General features: G+C 52.4%; 1 protein-coding gene across 8 annotated transcripts in view; it reads left to right on the forward strand.

Moving 5' to 3' along the window:
• SDK1 (sidekick cell adhesion molecule 1) overlaps window positions 1-22,875 on the forward strand; it is a 954,524-nt gene that overhangs the window by 870,616 nt on the left and 61,033 nt on the right. For all 8 annotated transcript variants that reach the window (XM_017894742.1, XM_017894733.1, XM_017894760.1 and 5 more), the window contains 3 exons: window positions 15,092-15,207; window positions 17,282-17,468; window positions 19,565-19,702. In XM_017894742.1, coding sequence (XP_017750231.1) covers window positions 15,092-15,207; window positions 17,282-17,468; window positions 19,565-19,702 — 441 coding nt within the window. The remainder of the gene's footprint in view (window positions 1-15,091; window positions 15,208-17,281; window positions 17,469-19,564; window positions 19,703-22,875) is intronic.

A 22,875-nucleotide genomic window follows, 5' to 3' on the forward strand; every position in this document is an offset into this window, starting at 1 on the left:
TGAAGGGCGGGTGATAGGAGCAGCTGCTCAGGGAGCTCAGGTGTTCCCAGGAGGGAACTGTGGTGCCCCGAGGCAGACACAGCCCCCAGAGGGAGGATATGGCCCTGACCCCAGCCTCATCAATGTTGGGCCAGAGGGCAGGGAGGCGCCGTGCTCATGGGTAGGAGCCTAACCAGGCCTCTCTGGGCGGGGGCTCTCAGGGAAGCCTCTGGTGTGTCCACCCATCCTCTATACTTCTGCTGGGGTGACCCTTGTGAAATGCAAATCCCATCCCCTCACTTTCTGTTTCCACCCTTCAGGAATTAAATCCACTCCTGAGACTGACCCCAGGGACCCTGAGGTCCTGCCAGGCCCACTCCCGCCGTGGTCACAGTGGGCGTCCTCCTGGCCCCCAGGCTGGTGTTCCCTTTTGTGCTCAGGCTTCACACGCACAGCCCGGCAGATGCCAGTGCCCAGGAGACCTTGGTGGCAGGATGGTATTATTACTCACCCGATTTCCATCACTGTAGATGGAGGTTGTGGAGCATCGCGCGGTGTCCACTGCTGCATTTGGAAAGGCTCCCACACCTCTCACCATCCTCAGTTTCACTCCGTAGCCAGCTTCCCTGGGACCCCTCCGGGTCGCCACACTGGCAGCCACTGGAGGCCTCTTTCTCCAGCACCCACTTGCTCAGCAACTTGCTGGCAACGACGGGAGCGAGAAACCCCCGAGGTACTGGCCTGCCCTTCAGCTGTTCCCCCCAGGCGTGAGCCCACCCTTAAGCTGCTCTGCCAGGGAGAGGGAGGATCACCAGCCTGGGCCTTCATGACCTTCTCTGGGGTTGAGCCCGCAAGGGTTGGGGTCTCCTATGAGTGGCAGAACTAAGGGTGGACGGGGGGCTGCAGGTGGGCTCTGCACCATAGGAGAAGCTGGGCCATCCGCACAGAGAAGGGAAGCATCATCTCCACAGGTGTAGCCGGGCAGACCGCCCCTCCCAGGGCCCCGTATCCCGCGCAAAAGTGGGGTTCACACCCACCCCACTGTTGGGAGTGCGCCCAGAACAGCAGATTTGAAAGGGCTTTGATGGCAGCTTCTCATCCCACCCCCAGGCGTCTCTCAAACCCTCGCCCTGCTCCTCCTCCCCAGCCACACTCTCCTGAGAAAACTCTCCCCCTTTGCCTGTTTTTCTGTTGTTTAACTTCTAGTTAGGGAAATCTGAAGCGTACACAGGAGACAGATGAGTGCAGGCGCATCAGACCCTCACGCTTGGCCTTAGTGTGCTTCATAGATTCTGTGTCACTTACAGACGGAAGGTTTGGGGCAGCCCTGCCATCAGCGCCATTTTCCCAATGGCATGTACTCACTCTGTGTCTCTGTGACAGCATCTTTTTTTGCGGTAAAGTTTTTTTGTGTGTGTTTGTGTTTTTGTTGTTGTGAGATGGAGTCTCGCTCTGTCACCCAGGCTGGAATTCAGTAGTACGATTTCGGCTCAGTGCAAGTTCGGCCTCCCAGGTTCACACCATTCTCCTGCCTCAGCCTCCCGAGTAGCTGGGACTACAGGCACCCGCCACCATGTCTGGCTAATTTTTTGTGTTTTTAGTAGAGATGGGGTTTCACCGTGTTAGCCAGCATGGTCTCGATCTCCTGACCTCATGATCTGCCTGCCTCGGCCTCCCAAAGTGCTGGGATTACAGGCATGAGCCACTGCGCCCAGCCAGTAAACTATTTTTTAATTGAGGTATGTACCATGTTTTTTCAGACAATGCTTTGCACATTGAACAGACTATGGTATAGTATAAGCATAGCTTTTATATACACTGGGAAGCCAAAACATGTTCCTTTTTCAATGATCTGGAACCAAACCCACAATATCTCCAAGGCCCACCCATGTCAAGAACACTCCTGCACTCTCCACACAGCTCAACCACAAGGCACCACAGCCAGTCTGGTTTCATCCAAACATCCACATACTCCCCTCCCATGTGATCTTGAAGCAGCTCTCAGACATCATATATAGAGGTTTACAACATCATATCATTTTATTCACAAATACTTTTAGTATATATCCCTACAAGAACTCTTTAACATATGTATTAGGGTTCTCTAGAGGGACAGAACCAATAGGCTGTATATAAATATATAATACATAAAAATATACAATATATATTATATATNGATCAGGAGAGAAATTGAGAGACCATCTATAGGGAAATAACTGTATTACACAGAAGGCTACAGCTGAAAGGAAATATGTAGTTGTTCTAGTTTAATTCCCTTATTTTTTTAGAGAGTAAGCTGAACCACTGAGAGGCAGGTGTTACCTCTGTTACTTCGGTACTTTTCCAAAGTGTATTAGGGTTCTCCAGCAAAACAGAGCTAATAGAAGATGTGGGGTGTGTGTGTGTTGTTATATATACAAACCAACATATAGGCCAATAGGATATATATATTAGAAACAGATTTGTTATAAGGAATTTGTTTGCTTCGTTATGACAAATCCCAAGATATGCAATCAGAAAGCTGGAGACCAAGGAGAGTCAATAATGTAACATCATAAGGAAATAAAAGGAAGGAGTATATCTCTAAAAATATATATGTACATATATATGCAAATTTATATATAATATGTAAATATATAAAACATTTTATATAAATATATATATAAAGGGGAGTTTATTAAATATTAACTTACATGATCACAAGGTCCAGCAATAGGCTAGGATGTTGCCACTACTGGGGATGGGGAAGCTGTTTCTTCTGGCAAAAATGTCTCATTAGAGTTTACAAGCTCAGTGTCCTTACCTTCATCAGGGTCCTCCCACACATCCCCATTCCAAGTTCCAGAGTCCCATTGTTTTTCAGTCAGCGCCCTCAATTTCACAGGAGACGCCTGGCAAAGCTGTGCATGTACCTTAACTTGCAGGTCAGCCACTCACATGTTAAGAGCTTGTGTCTGTTTTTCCACACTTTCAGCTCTTTCCCTACAGGAGTTAAGCCTCTCACTCAAGGCAATCTTAGCAGATTTGAGACTCAGCGTCTGCTTCTGAAGCTGGGAGACAGAATCCCTGAGTCCATCATTTTCTTTCATCACTTTGTCCACTGAACTTAGGAACAACCAACCAGCTTCCTTATGTTCCTTGGTTCTCCACATATGGTCAAAGGTATTACGTAGAGAGTCACTAAACCCCTTGCTTCTCACAAGTGGTAAATCACGAGTGTCAAATGCATTTATTTTGCATAAGTCTCTAAACAATTCATGCCAAGGACTATCAGCGTTCTCCATACTACTGTAAGTAGAGTCCTTAGCATTTTTGGGTCTAACCATAATTAAAGCAGCCTACTCCAGAAACCCCAAAACCAACAAAAGAACTCTATCCTGAATATTCTGTTTCTCTAGAACCACTGCTGGTACCAAAATCTGTATTAGTCAGGGTTCCCTAGAGAGACAGAACTAATAGGAGATATATATATATCTATATCTATATATTCCCATTTATATGGGAGTTTAAGTATTAACTTACATGATCACAAGGTCCCACAGTAGGCTATCTGCAAGCTTGAGGAGCAAGGAGGGCCAGTCCAGGTCTCAAAACTGAACCACTTGGAGTATGATATTCAAAGGCAGGAAGCTTCCAGTACGGGAGAAAGATGTAGCCTGGGAGGCTAGGCCAGTCTCACTCATTTCATGTTTTTTCTGCCTGCTTTATATTAACTGGCAGCTGATGAGCAGGTGCACACCAGATTAAGGGTGGGTCTGCTTTTCCCAGCCCTCTGACTCAAATGTTAATCTCTTTTGGCAACACCCTCACAGACAGGATTAATACTTTGAATCCTTCAAGCCAATCAGTATTAACCATCACAAGGTATAACTACAAAGTCATTCTTACACCTAGGAAAATTAATAATACTCCCTCAGTGTTATCGGTTATCTAGTGAGCATTTGAATTCCCCTGGAATTTTCTGCTCTGACAGCCCACAGTTCTGTCCTTCAGAACTTGGTCAGCCCCAACCCATGCCATTGAAACCATGATGCAGATCTATGAGCTGCTTAAAAAAAAAAAAAAAAAAAAAATTGTATTTTTAATTGACATATAATAATCATATACATTTATGGAGCACAAAGTAATGTTTACCATGTGGAATGATTAAATCAGGCTAATTAGCGTCTGCATCACATCACATACGATCACATTTTTATGGTGAAAACATTTAAAACCTACTCTTCTAGCAACTCTGAAATGGTGCACCGTGATTTCTTATAGTCACGCGAGGTACTGCTTGTCGCAGAGTCCAGTGGGGGCTTGCGTCCCCGGTCTCGCCCTGGCCTTCGATTTGAGACGGACTCCTCGCCTGGGTTCCAGAGCACTCTGCCCTGGCTGCTCCAGCTCCGCTTCTCTCTGGGGTTCCTCGGGGCTCAGCTTTCCCCCGGTCTCTCCCCCACATCACTCTGCATCCTCAGCTGCCTCTGGAGCCACAGCTCCCGCACGAGCCCCCCTCCTGTCTGGAAGACTCTCAGGGAACCCAGGCCTGCGAGTTCCACTGTCTGCCTGGCATCTCTGCTGGGAGGACCCACAAGTTCTTTGACGCAACTTGTCCAAAATTGAGTTTCTGTGTAGTAGCCCAGGAGCAGGCACTTAGAAGTCAGAATGCTTAGGTCTGGCTCCTGGCTCTGTCCCCATAACCTGGGCAAATTACTCCACCTCGCTGGGGCTCAGTCTCCTTGCCTGCAGGGCTGCAGAGAGGACCGGATCCACAGAGGGCCCTCGAAGCAGTGCCGCAGGAGCTCTGCCTGGGGACGAAGCCATCACTGCTCCTCCCCAGCCTCTGGGCAGCAGCAGCCACGGTGGCAAGAAGCCTGCTCACATGTGTCCTGGGAAGGGTGCCTCCACCCACCCCAAAATCCATGACAGAAACTCCAGCCTCAGCCCAAGTCTCTCCACCACACCCAGACATTACGTATTGTCAGAGGCTGCTTTTGCCCTAGGAAAGCAGAGTTGAATAGCTACAGTAAAGCCCTTTAGTTCCTCAAAGCTTACCACCCTTACTATCTGGACCTTTACTGAAAGTATCGTTAATTCCCAGCCTAGATAAGCAGCGTGGACCTTCAAGCAAGGCAGATTCAGGTTTGAATCTAGCTCATTATGGGGGATGTGACTTAACCCCTCAAGGCGTCAGCTTGCTTGGTTCCCTGGTCACTGCGACTGGTGGATTCCAGGCTCGCCTCTGCCACTCTTCTCCCTGTTGCAGCCCCACCCTCGCTCAGACCGCCCTCTGCAGCCTGTGTCCTTGCAAAAGCTCCTCCAGGCTGGGTCCCCACACCCTATGCGCTCCCTAGCTACAGCCAGAGTCATCTCTCTCATGTACAGCTTTGACTGTCTCACTGTCTGCTTTCAAACCTTCCCAGAGAAACCTCTGATCTCTAAAGCCATTCAGTCCCCTGGACGTGCTGTGCCATCTTCCCAGGCCTTTGAACACGCGGCCCCCTCCACCTCAGCTGCTGGCCCCTCCCTGCCCCTTACTCTCCATGCCGTAACTCTCCTCTCCACTCTTCAAGTCTCTGCCTGGATGCTCCTGGTCAGGGGGGCCCTCCTCGGCCCAGGCACTGCCTGGGGGAGCCCTGCTGCGCACCCCCACAGTGCTCTGGGCTCATCTCCAGCACAGAGCCCACCCTGAGGGCTGGAATTGCCTGCTGACCTGCCCATGGCCCGCTGTAGACTATGCACCACATGAGGACAAGTGGCTGATGCCATCGCAGACACACAGATCCTCCCTCATGAGCAAGTGCTTCTCACGGTACCTAGTGGAGAAGTGTTCGGAGAAAATTTATCAGATGGATGTTGCCTCTTGGCTAACAAGGGCTGCCTGTCTCCTTCCCCTGACTCTTTAGGACAAGGCCAGAGATGCTAAGGCCATAGCTAGGAAAGTCAGGCTCTGGAATGAGACCATCTAGACTTGAACTCCAGCCTTGCTTCTTGTTGGAGCATGCTGTTTAACTTTTCATCTTATTAAACAGAAATAATGGGAGTGGTCTCCAGCGATCCGCTGTGCGGATCACACGGGTAAATATGAAACCTGGGCCTCCTCTCCCGCCTGGGGTTAGAGCAGCAAGGAGACCCAGGCTGGCCAGGACACAGACTGGTGGTACTTGCCCTCCTCGTTAAGAGTTCTCGGGACCAGCCATGGTGGCTCACGCCTGTAATCCCAGCACTTTGGGAGGCTGAGGTGGGAGGATAGCTTGAGCTCAGGATTTGAGACCAGCCTGAGCAACGTAGCAAGACCTCATCTCTGGAAAGAAAAAAAAAAAAGAAAGAAACAATTAGATAGGTATGATGCATGACTTTAGTTCCAGCTACTCGGGAGGCTGAGGTGGGAGGATCACCTGAGCCCAGAAGGTGGAGGCTGCAGTGAGCTGTGATCATGCCACTGCACTCCAGTCTGGGAGACAGAGCGAGACCCCATCTCAGGAAAAAAAAAAAAGAAAAATTATTTGAAAACATTCTCCCGCAAGGAGAAAAAGAATGGATGCTTTGCGGTCAAGGCCTAATAGCCAGCCGGGCCGGGCTCGTGTGAGGCCGTAAAACCCCATCCGCAGCTTCTGCGATGGTGTACAGGGGAGCGGAGTGCCTGGTGCTGGCGTCGGGCTCGCTTTCCTGAGTTGGTGTGCTTGTCTTGCAGCTCTTTGCTGTCCTGGCCTGTTTCTCCCACCCCCATTTGCTCCTGGGTCTTGTAAACAGTGTTCCTTTGGCCTTCCCCTCGAGGACCAGAGATCACCTGGTTTCTGGCACAGGCGCTCCTGGCCTTCAGATGTGGGAGGACTGTAAGAATCTCAGGGAGACCCCCACCCACTGCCTGCGGTGGTCTCTCCTTTGTCATAGATGACAGGCGCTTGCCACATGCAGGCAGAGGCAGGGCTTAAAGGTTACTCTCGTTTCTCAGGTGAGAAAAAGCAAAGTGCAGATGATTTCAGAGGGTCCTCCAGGAACGCTCAGCTGATCGGTGGGACCAGGATGCACAGGCCTGACCACTGCATCTAAGGCAGCGAGGCCCTGTGGAATCAAATCAGCACGAGACAGAGGGCTTCAGGACGTGGGCCCTGAGGGCGTGAAGCCAGCCTGTGCCCTCCTTCCCACCTCACTTGCCCCGTAGGGCCTCTCATGTCATGTCTCCTGCCTCTGCGGAAACATCCTGTAGCGCCTGTTACCTGCAAGGTGTCACAGAAGCGCCACCTTCTGCTAGCGGCCCAAACCCATCACACACACCCCTCACTTGCCCCTCACAGGGTTCCCAGAGTGGCCAGAGCCTGCTGCCAGTTCCCATTGCACTCCTGACAGCCCTGGGGTTAAAGGATGGGGACAAGGTTGCAAGGGTGTTGGCTGGGACACCTGGGCCAGGTGCCTTGAATTCTGCCCCAGGGCTGTTTGCACTTGACATACCAGCTCACAGTCACTATCTCCGGATCATGGCCTCTGCTCTTGTCCCAGCCCTTCTGTACTTCCTTCCTGTGCCTCAGAGCAGGATCTGCAAACAACTCAGGGGCCAAGTCTAGCCCATTACCTGTTCTTGTAAATAAAGTTTTATTGGAACACCGCCACACCCATGCATGTTGTTGGAGGCTACTTTTGCCATAGAAGGTGGAGTTGAATCGTTGCAACAAAGCCCTTTCATCCCTCAAAGCTTAACATCCTTACTATCTGGGCCTTTACCTAAAGTTGTGCAACTCCCACCTTAGAGAAGCAGCCTGGACCTTAGAGTTAGGCGGATCCAAGTTTAGATCCAGCTCATTCTGAGGTCTGTGACTTAACCCCTTGAAGCCTCAGTTTTTTGTTTTGTTGTTTTTTTTTTTTTTTTTTTTTTTTTTTTTGACAGAGTCTTGCTCTGTTGCCCAGGCTGGAGTGCAGCGGCACGATCTTGGCTCACAGCAACCTCTCCCTCCCTGGTTCCTGCCATTCTCCTGCCTCAGCCTCCAGAGTAGCTGAAATTACAGGCATGCACTGCCACGCCCGGCTAATTTTTGTGTTTTAACTAGTGACGGGGTTCCACCATGTTGGCCGGGCTGATCTCAAACTCCTGACTTCAGGTGATCCACCCTCCTCAGCCTCCCAAAGTGCTGGGATTACAGGTGTGAGCCAGCATACCCAGCTTCAGTTTTCTAAAAGGAGAATAAAATCTTTCTCCAACAGGTTGAATTTTGTTTGTTTGTTTGTTTTTTTGAGACGGAGTCTCGCTCTGTCGCCCAGGCTGGAGTGCAATGGCAGGATCTCAGCTCACTGCAAACTCCGCCCCCCGGGTTTACACCATTCTCCTGCCTCAGCCTCCCAAGTAGCTGGGACTACAGGCGCCCGCCACCTCGCCCGGCTAGTTTTTTTTGTATTTTTTAGTAGAGACGGGGTTTCACCGTATTAGCCAGGATGGTCTCAATCTCCTGACCTCGTGATCCGCCCGTCTCGGCCTCCCAAAGTGCTGGGATTACAGGCTTGAGCCACCGCGCCCGGTCAACAGGTTGAATTTTGCGAGTAGAAACTGCATACAATGAAACCGATGAGTTAGGGGCTGTGGTTGTGATGCCGTCACGATCTGTGAGGACCCAGATCTTCCTGTGATGGGGACTCACTCTACGGGCCAGGGAGCAAACACAGTCTGCAAGCCGCAGAGCCGGTTGGCTGGAGTGGCTCTTAACTTTGTTTATCATAACAGTGGGAGATGATGGCTATTGAGCTGATAAGAAGGTGGACGCACTATTCCCTGATGATGGGAAGCAAAGATCATTACTGGACAAAATCAAATGCCAGAGTTGTCTAGTAGTATTGAGGGTTCAGAGCTAACCTTTAAAATGGAAATATCTCTAGGACAAATGTATTTGTTATCATGAGTCTGAAGCTGTCTGGTCTCAACCTCCTTTTCCTATGGAAACAACTGCTTTTTAAAACACAATCTTTAAAGTCACTCAGTTTGTTAGGATTGCAGCTGCCATGTCAGAGCAGAGCAGACTAAGGCCATCCCCCGGGGCTATGGAAGGAGAGTGTCCCCTGCCCCAGCTGCCACACCTGTGCTGCTCTCAGCCCCTCACCTGGAGTGCCCTGCCTTTCTCTCCACATATCCCTGTGCTTAGTTGGAACTTAGAGCACACAGCAACTCCTCCTCTTCTGTGTTCTTGAGGCATCTGTACTCAGAACCATTCACATTAACCCATGCACAGTTCTAGAATTCTGTCATCCTCATTGACTCACCTACCAATAAAAACCCCATCTCCACTAAAAATACAAAAATTAGCCAGGTGTGGTGGCAGGCGCCTGTACTTCCAGCTACTCAGGAGGCTGAGGCAGGAGAATAGCTTGCACCCAGGAGGCGGAGGTTGCAGTGAGCTGAGACTGTGCCATTGCACTCCAGCCTCTGTGACAGAGCGAGACTCCATCCCCCCGCCCCACAAAATAAGGCCAGAAGCATCTCTTAGGTTTCCTCTGCGTACCTGTAGTGCCCCACCCTGAGCCAGGTCTGGCTGTGTGTAAAGACATGCGGACCCAGACCATGGGTTATCACCTGCACACCCACACCATGAAATCCAACATTCATGGCAAGGGCTGCACCAAACTCCAGCCAGTCTTGGAGCCCTCAGAATGTGCAGAGGCTGGGCTGAGGCTGGCACCTTCCTAGAGGAGCTGGAGCTACAGCTGGGATGTATCAGTCATCCGTTACCACATAACAAATGATCCCAGCATAGCAACCTAAAACAACACACATCTCCTACCTTGGTTTCTGTGGGCCAGAAATCTGGGCACAACTTCAGTAGGTCCTCTGCCTCAGGGTCTTCTGGCACAGTGTCAACCAGGCCTGTGGTCTTGTCTGAAAGTTCAACCAGGGAAGGATGCATTTCCAGGCTCACCCATGCAGTTGCTAGTGGGATTCCATTCTTCGTGGACTGTTGGACTTGAGTTCCTTGCCATGTGAAGGGCCTCTCCATGGGGCCTCTCACAACATGGCAGCTGGCTTCATTAGCATGGGCTGGCCAGAGTACAGGAATGGGTGAGCAGGAGAGAAGGCACAGGCTCTTATTTCTGAGCCACAGCAGTGCCACATTCTACTCCTTAGAAGCAAGCCACGTATTCAGCCCACATTCAAGGGAAGGAGATTCCCAAGGGCATGAGTACCAGGAGGTGCATCTGCAGACAGCTGCAGTGAGCTGCAAACAGCTCAGGCCAAATCCAGCCCATTACTTGTTCTTGTAAACAAAGTTTTATTGGAACAGTGCCATGCCCATGCATTACAGATTGTTGGAGGCTGCTTTTGCCATAGGAAGGCAGAGTTGAATAGTTGCAATAAAGCCCTTATGTCCCTCAGCTCATGTAGGGACCTGAAGCTCCTGGTGGGCATGGCAGATAGCTACTCAGCTGGCTGGGGTGCACCAGGCACCATGTCCTTTGTTCCTGGGGCTCTGCGCTTGCCCAGACACAGGGTTCTGCATTTCCTGGGTTGCTCGCTCAGGCTCTGCCCCTGGCTTCCTTGCACTTCTGCCTTGAGTCATTGCTCTCTGTCTCCAACTCTCACTTGTCCCCACCTGAGTAGAAGCAGGGTAATCCCTTTAAACCTCCTGCTTCATTGAGAAGGGCTCCCGAGCTGCAGAATCACCCAGACCCAGAGCCTGTTTCCAGGTCCCCCTGCTCAGGGGAGCAGATTGCCGGCAAGATTTGCTGAGAAGGTAAATGAGATCAGAGAATTCTATTTCCCGTAGTTCCACAGGAAATCAGAAAGAGAATCTCACCAGGAAAATGTTGATGTCATTAAAGCAAACTGAGGAATATACAATTTTTAAAAAATCATATAAAGAAACAATTATTTCATTATATTAAAACATTAACATTGATTCTCAAATTATCCATTAAAACCTTGCTTTACCCAAACAGTCAATCAATGGGCCACAGAAACTAAAAGTAGAAATCCAGCATGGTCTATCCTGGTCCAATACCGCTCTAGCCACAGCAGGTGCCCAGGGTGGCACAGGGCGGCTTCAGTGACAGGAGGCGCCTGGCATGGCACAGGGTGGCTCTAGTGACAGCAGACACCCAGCATGGCACAGAGTGGCTTTGGCAACAGATGCCCAGCATGGCACAGGGTGGTTCTGGCAACAGTAGATACCCGGCGTGGCACAGGGTGGCTCTAGCAGTAGGATGACCACCCATCTGATATGAACCTAACACCATGTTAGGTGAACACCACCCCCGTGTTCCACCCCTCTACTCTTTCTCCTTCCATCTCTACAGTCAGCAGTGCCCTTGCTCCCTGGCCTACTGTCATGTCTCAAATCTTCCCTGTTATTTAAGGATCAGCCAGATGTTCTGCTTTCCAGGAAATACCCACATCCCCAGCTGGGCATGCTCTCTGGGCCCCTGACCCTGTCCTCACACTCCGCCTGGCACCGTGATTATTGTGATGCATGTCCCTCTCTGGTCAAACTTGTCTTTCACATCTGGTGTCCACCTATCCCTCAGCCCCAGGCCTAGACCCTGGTTAATATTCAGGAAGATTTTGGCAGCATTAGGCTGAGATAACAAACAACCTCCAAGCCTCAAGGGCTGGTCCTGCCAGCGGTGCTTCTACCTGCCGTTTTCGTCCCAAGACTTTGGCTGGGGGAGAAGCCCCCGTGTGACTGCCAGCCTCAGGGCTGCTTTAAGAGAAGGTTGCAGGTCATGTGACTCTCCAGAAAGTGACTCATTTGGTCATGTGGGGCGAGAGGGGAACATATGCAGTCCTCCCTCAGTTGGAGCGACCACCAGTCACGGGGCCATGTCACTGTCCCCAGATCAGATGGATGACCTTCCACGTGGTGGCCGGTGAATGTTTTATATGAGTTGGTGCAGGCTGAATGAATGAGCATCATTCTCCCTGCAGAGTTAATTCCTATAGCTCTGAAAACTTTCCCTCACTCTCTGAGGCCTCCATTGCTTCACCAAGTGCCATGTAGAACCATTTGTTTTTTCTCCTGAGGTTTGAGCCACACCAGTGCCTGTCCAGCTGCCTTACCTTTAGCAGAGGTTCTTAAACCCTGAGGTGAGGGGGCTGCAGCCCAAGCCTGCCATGCAGGGCCCAGGTTCGCCTTGGGTCTGGTGGGACGTGGAGGTAGAACCATGAGCTGCTGGTGCTCACCTCCCACCAGCAAATTAAGACTAAGTCAGGGCAGCCACTGTGTCCCAGCGGCTGCTTTTGTTCCAGCTGAAGCTCACTGGCCACTTAGGGACAACGAGCCCAGGGAGGCTGGGTGAGGCGACAGAACGCTGTCCTTGCTGCTGCTTGGGGCTTGGCTGTAGCCTCCAGCCCACCCCTTCCCACAGAGACAGGAGACCCCGGGAGAGCCATGCCATAGCCTGGCTCAGCCCTCAGCACCCAACCAGGCAAGGCCATCCAAGCAATCAGCCATAATTCCAGAACATTTCAGAAATGTCAGGAATTCCACGATGGCTGTCAGGTGAGGGACCCTCCAGAAGTCCTGAAAGCTTATCTCTCATTGCCTCAGCAAGATCCCTCTCCAAGGCTGCAGAGGCCCCCTGCCAGAGGACCCATCACAGCAAGGACCTGAGTCACTCATTTCCACGATGGCCTCGTGGCCTGAGCATGAGACCCCAGAGAAAACCCCAGCTTTGCACCTTACCCTTTAAATGCTGGTTGCAGGCCATCTACCTATCAGCAGATGCCGGCAACTGCCGGTCTAAAATGCTTTTTAAAATTTTCTTGTATTTTTTTTAATTTAAAGCTTCCAAGCTGGTATGTATGTCATCCTTACACTGCAAACGCTAAAGTGGGAAAATAAAAAGCGAACGACAATCAGATGCTCCGTGGCTCCCAGACTGCACACGCTTTGCCAAGAATGAGAGTTGCACCAGGCTTGTCAATAGCAGGGCCTTCCTGAAAGTCAGGTTCTCCTGTCAGGGTAGAGACCCAGCGGCTTTCAGGAGCCAAAAAATAAGTCTCCAAACCAACGTGCTTTGCTCAGTATTGACATATGTTTCTCTTTTCCCTGCTGGTGTCAATAAAAAATGCTTTGTTGCCTGCAGTAATTTTACGGTCCAGAAGCGCCTTGGTGCAGCATTGCTGGTGGGCACAGCAGTGCGGCTCAGCTGCCTGAGACAGGGCCAGGGGCCTTTGCCCAGTTCGTGTTCACCCCAGAGAAAGGGGCATGCAGGCCTCTGATTTCTGGGGGTTCACCTGGAGCTCACAGATTCCACCGGTTCCTACAGGCAGATATCCAAGTCCAGAGCTGTCCTGGGCGTGCTGAGTTTGACCATCTTTGCAAGGAAACCCTGGGGGTGTTATGGGGAGGTGGGGGGCCGATGTCTCACCGACTACCAGGTAATGGCCATACTCAATTTTGCCTTTCACATTTTAATTGTACAACAGTAATTTTGCAATGGAGTTGCCGATGGCAAACATGCAGAAGACATTAACTTTATTTATGTTTTGGATTATTAATGTGGCTGTTAAAATTCCTCCAGTTAGTTTTGATTGAATTGTTTTTTTGTGTGATTCTGTTGTTTAATGGAGCGGTAAATAAGAATTTCTGATAATGAGGCTGAGCGTCTGTCACAACAACCTGGTGTGAGCTATTAACATTTGCATTAACGGCAGGGTGGGCAGTGATAATATGGAAACCACACAGTTAGAACAAAATAAATAGTTGGTGTCAGGCTGCGTGGGTGTTAATTACTATTTTATTCTGCACTGGGGGGAGAGAGCAGAAAGTGGGGAGGGGGTGATGGGGAAGGGGCGAGTCCTGAGGTCAGTCTCTCCCAAGAAGGCCTCTCCAGAGAGCCGGGTGCTGGACCGTCTCCCTCGGACACGACTGTTTTATCGTCTCCATCAATGGTCCGTAAAAAGACTTGGTCAAAAGGCTACACTCCTGGGCCGCAGCCCCAGCCCCGGCTGCAGGCGGAGGGGAGTGCTCGACTGGCCTCTGCAGGAGCCAGGCCCCCGGCACAGCTGCCCTGGAGCTCCCCAGGGCCCAGCTCATGGACAGCTGGGAGAGCCCCAGTGGGAGGAGGGAGTAGCGGAGAATAGGCTGTCAAGAGGAAGTGCGCAGCGTGGAATTCAAAGATGGTGTGAAGCTGGCACGGGGCAGACAGGACGGAGATATTCTGGAATGCAGGCGTGTGCTCCCAATTCCCTATGACTGTGTGGTGAGGTGCAGAGGTGCAGCCACGCCTCTAATTGCAGTGTGGTGAGGTGCGGAGGCGTGGCCACACCTCTAATGGAGGTGTGCGGAGGTGCGGCCACACCATCCTCAGGTGTCCTTTGGTTTGCATGCACCATGTAGCCCTGCAGACGCAGACAATACCCCAGTGAGCTCCTCCCCAGGGGGAGCGAGGGGACTGGAGATGAAGACTGGATCCTCAGAATTTGAAGCCAGAGCTGGCCTCAGAGAGCAGGGTGCAGCCATGTTCTCAGACATTGGGTCTCCCTGTCCCTCTTGTAGGGACAACTCTGTGTGTCTGGACGAGCTTCATCTAGATGGGGTCTTCATAGCCAGGGATGCCTGAACCTGTCATGGCAACACAGCTATCTTTTCTCTAATCTCAATCAGGAATATCAGTGACAAAAACCACAACAGTCAGGAGTCCTGTGACTCCCTCGCGGACAGAGCCACGGTGACCCTGTTACGTCCCAGGCATTGCTGGGACCTCAAGTTAACATCCTCACCCACCAGTGCTTTGATCTCACAGCAGCCATCAGACCAGCCCCTAAGCCTGGTCAGGTATTAACCAAGAATCACGTGGATTACGATCTCATACCTTTGGTTTCAAATACTCTGCTAACTGTATCTCGGTATAATCATTTTTCTGTGCAATTCTATATATTTTATTGTATGCATTTAAGAACATCGTATGGGAAGAAGGATTTGCAGTCTTCCCTGGCAAAAAAGGGCTGAGAGCTCTTGGGAGGGACGCAGAGCCATGGATCCCAGGACATAACTGTCCAAGGCCTCCCAAGCCAGGGTGACGGCCCAGGGCAGAATCTCTCGTGTGGTTCCCAGCGGAATCAGGGCATGCGTGAGCCCTGTGGGCGTGTGGGCGAGGGTCCAGGCCAGCCCTGAATAAACAGCTTCTCTCCGTGTTGCTCTTTCCTCAGCCCCGGCCATGGCCCCGCAGAACGTGCAGGTGACCCCGCTCACGGCCAGCCAGCTGGAGGTCACATGGGACCCACCGCCCCCGGAGAGCCAGAATGGGAACATCCAAGGCTACAAGGCAAGGCCCTCCCGTGCGGTTGCCTCCCCCGGCTCACTCGCGCACCCCTGGTTCACGTGGTCCTGCCCACTGCGTTGCCAGCAGCAGACCCCGCAGGCGCTCAGCCTGGAGAGCTGGGGCCCAAACATCGGAGCTTGGCTGGACCTGGCCTCTTAGCTGTGGTCACAGCTGCTTATGGGTGGAAGGCATCACGGGGAGTGGGGGCAGGCTCACTGTGCAGCTGGCTGTGCCCACCACAAAACAACCCAGGTTGGGGGCCCTCGTTCATCCAGCAGCTTCTCCCCACTCCAGGCGCGTGGCGTGGCTGGGGAACGCTTCCATTTCCTGGGCCCATTCTGGAGCCCCCAGTACACTGGCTGACAATAGAAGAACACAGGGCACCTGGAAGAGACCAGGTTCCCCATCCCAGACATGTCCTTGGGTCACAGTTGGACACTGAGCGAGTCCCTTGATTCGGTCGGTCCAGGGTGGGGCCCGCCAATCGCATTCCTCACAAGGTCCCAGATGTGAGGTCCCTGGGAACCCCGTTTTGAGAACCGCCCATAATCACTGGAGGGTCTAGAGATGGGGAGAAAGAAAGGCAGCAGGCCATAGCAGGAGAGCTTCAAATGAGGAATCATTATGCGGGGCTGGATTATCCAGGGGGCAGGAAGCGCCTAGCAGGGTCCCATCCCTGAGGCCTGGCCTAAGTCTTGGAGAGTGCAGGGCCCGTAAGCATCCCGGGTCTGTGCCATGAAAACGCCCCCATCCTTCTCCGGAATAAATTCCCCTGTCTGTTCTGCCAGGGCCCAAGTCGATCAGTCATCAGATTCTGGGGGCTAGCCTCTCCTAATGACTATGGGACCAATTAAATGTCCATTTAAAGATGATTTTTGCAGGTGTGTTATGAAAATTAATACCTTCCTCCATGGCAGGGCTGTTTCAGTGATGAATGAGCTAATGGAGAACCCCATGAGCTTGGAGGCATGGCGCTATTTATGTATGTCCAAAATATGTTTTCTAATTTCCTTTATGATAAAGACATTGAACTTGGATATTGATCTCAGGTCAGCAAGGCCTGGGCGAGCAGAAGATCTTAGACAGTCAGTTCAGTGAGTAGAAGCCCGCTGCATCCTGCAGGGTGGAAATGAGTGCTGCTCATCTGCCAGGGCCTGCCCAGCAGGAGCGAGGCAGGCGGGTGTGCGAGGCAGGCGTGCCAGCCCCGGGGCGCTCCAGGCTGCCGCCCCGAAGCCTCTGTGCTGCCTTTTCACATGGGCAAGCCGCTCTAACAGCCTGGCCCTGGTTTAGACCCACAGAGCCAAGGTCGGTCTTCTGATTGGTGGTGTCTTTAGGCAGCCTGGCTGGCACTGGCCGGAGGCAGCGGTGGTTTCCGGCCAGCTGTCTAGGGAAGCAATTCTGGCAACCTCTTTAAACCTTTGTGCTTGGGCATCAAGTTCAACTACAAGCACATAAAAGCTAGACAAGAGGAAATGGCACCCCAGAGGAATGAGGCCTTCCCAGCAGCCCTGAGCCCAACATGGTTCTCCTGCCTGTTATTTTTGATTGCTTTAATCTCCAAAGTATGTTGCCATATTGAGGAAAACTTAGATGTCGGCTCTGAACAAAATGTGGGAACAGTTCTCTCCATAGCTCAGAGCACGGGGTGGACATGGGATGGCTTCCCTTCTCTCCAGAAGATGGGGGAGAGGGAGAGGCCAAAAAATCAAAACACCGACAGAGCTAGGTCTGCAAGGAAGGGCACGCCATCGGCAGCCGAAAGGAAGCTTCCCTTCCGTCCTCAGACCTCATCTTCAGCAGCACTTTGTTTCATGAGGCAGTGCTCATACCCTAGATGAACAGCAGGAAAATGCTAAACATCATCTCCCAAACAATATTAACAGCCAGGGGTCCCCGTCGGTGCACAGTAGCCTCAGCTTCTCCCTGATCCTCCGGGAGGGAGCCTGTCCACCTTCCCACCCAGGCACAGCTCGCCCCAGAACTCAGCTCACCCCCTCACTCTGACCTTACACTCAGTGGCCTCCCTTCCCGGAAGGCTTCCCCAGGGGCCACCCCAACATCTTGCTCTTCCTAACAGATTTACTACTGGGAGGCAGACAGCCAGAACGACACGGAGAAGATGAAGGTCCTGTTCCTCCCCGAGCCCGTGGTGAGGCTGAAGAACCTGACCAGCCATACTGAGTACGTCGTCAGCATATCAGCCTTCAACGCCGCCGGAGATGGGCCCAGGAGTGACCCCCGGCAGGGGCGCACCCACCAGGCCGGTAGGAGGAAGGCGGGTTTCCTTTGGGCAGGCCTCCTTGGACATGTGTTTTGAGAGCGCCAGCTCAGGTCCCCTCACACAGTGGTTCCTGGCCCACCCAGGCAGAAGGCAACACCTTTTGTGTAGCTGGGAGTTTCTGGATGGGCAGGACTGGGTTTGGCTCATTTGTTCTCCCTGTGCCTGGCCTCAGACTGGTTACACAGTGGCACTAAATAAATGTTAGGTGGGTTGGAGCAATGCATGTTTTTTTCCAGAGCCCTGGAGATTCAGAGGGGAGGAAGGGCTTTGAGTCTGCAGTGAGGTCCTCGTTCATAACTGACAGCATCCATTCCAGTTCCTCCAGGGAATGGAGCTTCTCATCAGGGTTGCCTGATAGCGTGTCCAGATCTCTGGCGTGGGGGGTCTCCCTGGGCAGCAAAGCCGGGCCACAGCAACGGGTGTTCCCCTGCGTTTCAGGGCCACAGACCACCCCTGGAGACTGCTCACTACGTGCATGCCGCAGGGCAGTCCCGAGGGCTCGGACAGGTGCCACGCTGCTCTGGCCTCATCTCCACGCACAGGGCGCAGCACCTGTTCTCAGCAGACCCCTCTTCCAGCACATCTGTTTCCTAGCAGGCTGAAGGATGGTTTGAAGCTGCTTGGCCTTGGGCTCTAGGGAGCTCTCCAAGGCCCTCTGTAGGATTCTGGAAGTCTGAGAGACCAGGAGAGTGAGGTCTGGGAGACGTGGGCAGAGACGTAGGGCTCAGGGCCTTCCGACATCCCGTGGGCTCAGCCGACCCACAGACAAAGGACTCCAGGAATCAGGGCCCCTCAGCATCATACTCCCACGTGCTGACCACAACCAGGTTGCAAGGACCACCTCCTTTGGCTTCATCCAGTGCCCGCATCTGAGCTAGAAGGATGCGGGCAGACCTGTGGGCAGAGATGGGGGCAGGGCCATGTTGAGCACTGCCGGCCTGGCTGGTCATAGCTACAGGATCCAGAGACTGGAGGGAGGGCAGAGAGGGAGCAGGGTGGGTGCCACTTCACAGGCACTTCTGAGCAGCGAGGGGTGCCGGGGCGAGGAGAGTAGGTCCCCATCTAGGCTGTCTGGTAGGGGCAGCCCTGGTACACGCCCACCTTACACGGCGCCCAGGCAGAGGGGGAGCTGCCAGCAGACTCCACATCCCCCTGGCTACACACCTGACCTTCTTTTTGTCTTTCTCTCTCTCTCTCTCTCTCTCTTTCTCTCTCTCTCTGTCTTTCTTTGTTGAGACAGTCTCGCTCTGTCGCCCAGGCTGGAGTGCAGTGGAGCGATCTCAGCTCACTGCAAGCTCCGCCTCCCGGGTTCACACCATTCTCCTGCCTCAGCCTCCCAAGTATCTGGGACTACAGGCGCCCACCACCACACCCGGCTAATTTTTTGTATTTTTGGTAGAGATGGGATTTCACCATGTTAGCCAGGATGGTCTCGATCTCCTGACCTCGTGATCCACCTGCCTCGGCCTCCCAAAGTGCTGGGATTCCAGGCGTGAGCCGCCGTGCCCGGCCACACCTGACCTTCTGTAGCGCTTAGGTGTTTCCACCAGCCACCTCCCTCCTCCAGATCCAGGGGGACACTCAGAGCTGGGAGAGTCTCGTGGGCAATTTCAGGTGCAGGAGCAGGGGGCGTCCTCCAAAACCCCTAGGCCTCTGAGGGAGAGGCGAGGAGGGGTCAAGAGAAGCTTCATCCCTCACAGAGCTCCGTCTCTCCTGCAAAGAGCAGGACGAGAGCCTCTGGAATCCTCCAGCAGTTGCTAGAAAATGGAGCTCTCTGCGTTGCATTTTCTGTTTCCATCTATTCTTCATTTTTATGCCTCTGCCGTTTTGTCTCTCAAGCCCCTTTGTGTTTAAACACTGTCATTTTCTCTGCGCTTCTCGGGAGGGTCTGCGTTTCTGATTGATCCTCAGAAGTTCTGAGGTGATCAATAAATCTTTTCATTTTATGGCATTTAGGCTTTTACTGAGTTGAAAATAACATCTAATAACATTTTTTATTCTATACGGAGGCACAGACATGTATGTATATGATCTATAAAGGAGCATTCGTAAAAGTCACTTTGTGTTCTATTCTCCTAGCCCCTGGGGCCCCCAGCTTTCTGGTGTTCTCAGAAATAACCTCCACCACGCTCAACGTCTCCTGGGGCGAGCCTGCGGCGGCCAATGGCATCCTGCAGGGCTATCGGGTGGTGTACGAGCCCTTGGCCCCTGTGCAAGGTAAGACCTGGGGTTGGGGAGATGGGAGCGCGGGCCATGCCAGCGCCCAGCCCTCCACAGTCTACACACTGAGCCGCGCCTGACCACCTCTGAGGGCCAGGAGCCTTCTGGCATCGGAAGTGGGGGGTTTTGGAATCTGAGCTGGAAGGGGCCAGAGCTGAGTGCATGGGGAGCAGGGACTCGCCAGCAGAGACCTGTGAGGAAAAGCTGAGCCAAGACCAGACCTCTGTGTTCTGAGACCAGAATGGCACTCTCCCGATGGAGCCGTGTCATATACGCTCTTGACCCTGTCTGTGTCACACCCAAGACATTCCTCTCCTGTTCCTCCCGGAATGTTTGTCCTGTGGTCGCCTACTGAGACCACCCAAGGTTCCGCTTGAAGCCACGCCCCGCAACACAGGCCTCCGGCTACCCTCAGCATCCTAGGAGGGATGCTGACGTCCCCGTGTCTTAGACAGTGTCCTGATGCTCCCCTCGCTCATCCGTCTCCTCAGCGGACATCTATGAAGCTCCCGTTCTAGATGCTGGAAAAGCCAAGACCTGCTCCAGATGCTGGAATCGAAGGACCTGGGAAAGCCAGGATCTTGACTGGCTTGTTTATCAAGACCCTGGCTTTCCTGCGTCCAGGGCAGAGGTAACACACAGGTAATTAAACCAGCAAACAACAGCCTGAGCATGATCAATGCTCTGAAGGAAAGAGAGGAGGGTTAACACGAGAGGCTTAGGGAAGAGACCGGAGTGACAAGGGGCCAGACACACAAGAATCCCGGGGAAGGTCTTCCGACGGGAGGATCCGCCAATCCAGGGGCCCACGGTGGGCAGAGCTCGGGTGGTGCCAGTGGCTGGAGCTTGGTGAGTGGGTTGCGGACACTGCAGGCCACAGCACGTGGGGCTATAGCGTATCCCACTGGAGAGTGAAGCGGGAGGACCAGACCTCCCCAAGACCCGGATCCCTCAGGCTGAATCCCCCGTCTCAGTGCCACGATGGAAAGAAGCTATCGATCATCTCCACACTTCGTAGATCAGCCAGAAACAGCCTCCAGAGAAGAGCAGGGAAGGTGTTTCCAACACAGAGGAGTTTGAGAGAGGCAATGGCAGGGGCTTGACAATGAGTGACAGGTGAAAACGGAAGGTGGAATGCAGGTGGCTCAGAGGAGAATGGGTGGCAGAGATTCTGTAGACCAGGGAGTGAGGAGGCCGGCCGGGGCTGTAGCATCATCCTACAGGAGAGCGGCGAGAAGGGGAACGGTGCGGGGGCAGGGGAGGAGGGATCAGATCAGGGGTGTGTGTTGAAGGTGGAGCTGGTGGGATATTGGCTGTGAAGCGGAGGAATGGGGATTGCGGGCAGGTGGCTCTGCCCTGCTGTGCACATGGCCTTTGCTCTGTACCTGTGGGGTCAGTGCACACCCTGCTCAGGTATTATTCCAGTGCCTTCTGTGTCCTCTCTCCTGCCATCTAGACACCAATGTGTCCACCAAAGATTCTGGTCTGGGAGGCACTTCTTTCTCACCACACTGGGGTGAAATACAAGTCCATCTGTCTCTGCCTTACGGCCCAGGGCAAGTTTCCCCCTGTAATATACACAGACAGACTGTAAAAATTATAGATTATTTAATATCTGGGAGGAAAAAATACAAGCAGCACATCAAAGAATATTGGCGCTCTGTTTAAAGCAGTGATAAAAGTTTCCTTTTAAAATAAGCACATTTACATGAAACAGGGAGTTGATTTGATGAAGAAAATTTAAGCACTAGATGTTTATTTCACCGAATCTCAGATGCTGTTCCCTGTAAGATTCATCGTTATTTTATGAAGTGCTCAGAAAGAAAAAATGCTCCCAAGAAACTAGGGCCCAATACTTTTGTATCATCAATTCTGAGCTGCATCCCAAATCAGAGATGTGAAAATTAAGAAAGAAAGAGAGAGAGAGAGAGAGAGAAAGGGAAAAAGGGAGAAAGGGAGAAGGGAAAGGGAAAGGAAGGGAAGGGAAGGGAAAGGAAAGGAAAGAGGGAGGGAGGAAGGGAGGGAGGGAAGGAAGGAAGGTCCCACCTTAGACAATCGATGGACTCTGGTAAATAACAGTACAGGTGAGATGTGGGCGTGGTTTTTGAACTGGCAGAGAGGGCACGGGAGGGACATGGATTTAGTATGGTAGCTTCAAGGGCGACCAGGATCTGTCGTGACCTTCCGAGAAACCCAGCTCCTGCCTGGGAGCCACAGGGCCTGGACGAGACTGCCTTCGAGGTCCCACAGCAGAGGCCCAGAAGCAGGCATGCCCATTGCTCTCGCTTGTCGTGCAGGGAGAAACAGAATTTTGGAGATACACACAGGTTCCATGAGCCTGTGTTACAAATGCCTTTTCAAGGGACATAACCAACGAGAACCATTCAAATGAGAAATGATTGTGAAAGCATCACAGTTCTGATTAACCTACGAGTCCTTCCTAATCAAAGACAGCTCAGGTTTTCCCACTCTTCTTCAAATAAGTAACTGGTTCTGCTCCCTAGTCTTCTGTGTTAATGGATTTGCAGAATCTCTCTGGAAACTCCATGGTGTGTGCCTCTGGGCTTCTCTCCTGGGCTGCTACTCTTAGTCTGGTGAGAAAGTACTTCATGGGCCGGGCTCAGTGGCTCACGCCTGTAATCCCAGCACTTTGGGAGGCTGAGGTGGGCGGATCACGAGGTCAAGAGATCGAGACCATCCCCACCAACATGGTGAAGCCTTGTCTCTACTAAAAATACAAAAACTGGCCGGGTGCAGTAGCTCACGCCTGTAATCCCAGCACTTTGGGAGGCCGAGGCGTGTGGATCACGAGGTCAGGAGTTCCAGACCAGCCTGACCAAGATGGTGAAACCACGTCTCTACTAAAAATACAAAAAATTAGCCGGGCATGGTGGGTGGCACGCACCTGTAATCCCAGCTACTCCAGAGGCTGAGGCAAAGAATTGCTTAATCTTGGGAGGCGGAGGTTGCAGTGAGCCGAGATCACGCCACTGCACTCCAGCCTGGGCAACAGAGCGAGACTCCAGCTCAAAAAATAAAAAAAAAAAGGAAAAGAAAAAAAACAAAATTAGCTGGGCATGGTGGCATGAGCCTGTAGTCCCAGTTACTCGGGAGGCTGAGGAAGAAGAATGGCTTGAACCCAGGAGGTGGAGGCTGCAGTGAGCTGAGAT

This window comes from Rhinopithecus bieti, unplaced genomic scaffold (genome assembly GCF_001698545.2).
Source record: "Rhinopithecus bieti isolate Rb0 unplaced genomic scaffold, ASM169854v2 scaffold_1017, whole genome shotgun sequence".
Lineage (NCBI taxonomy): Eukaryota > Metazoa > Chordata > Mammalia > Primates > Cercopithecidae > Rhinopithecus > Rhinopithecus bieti.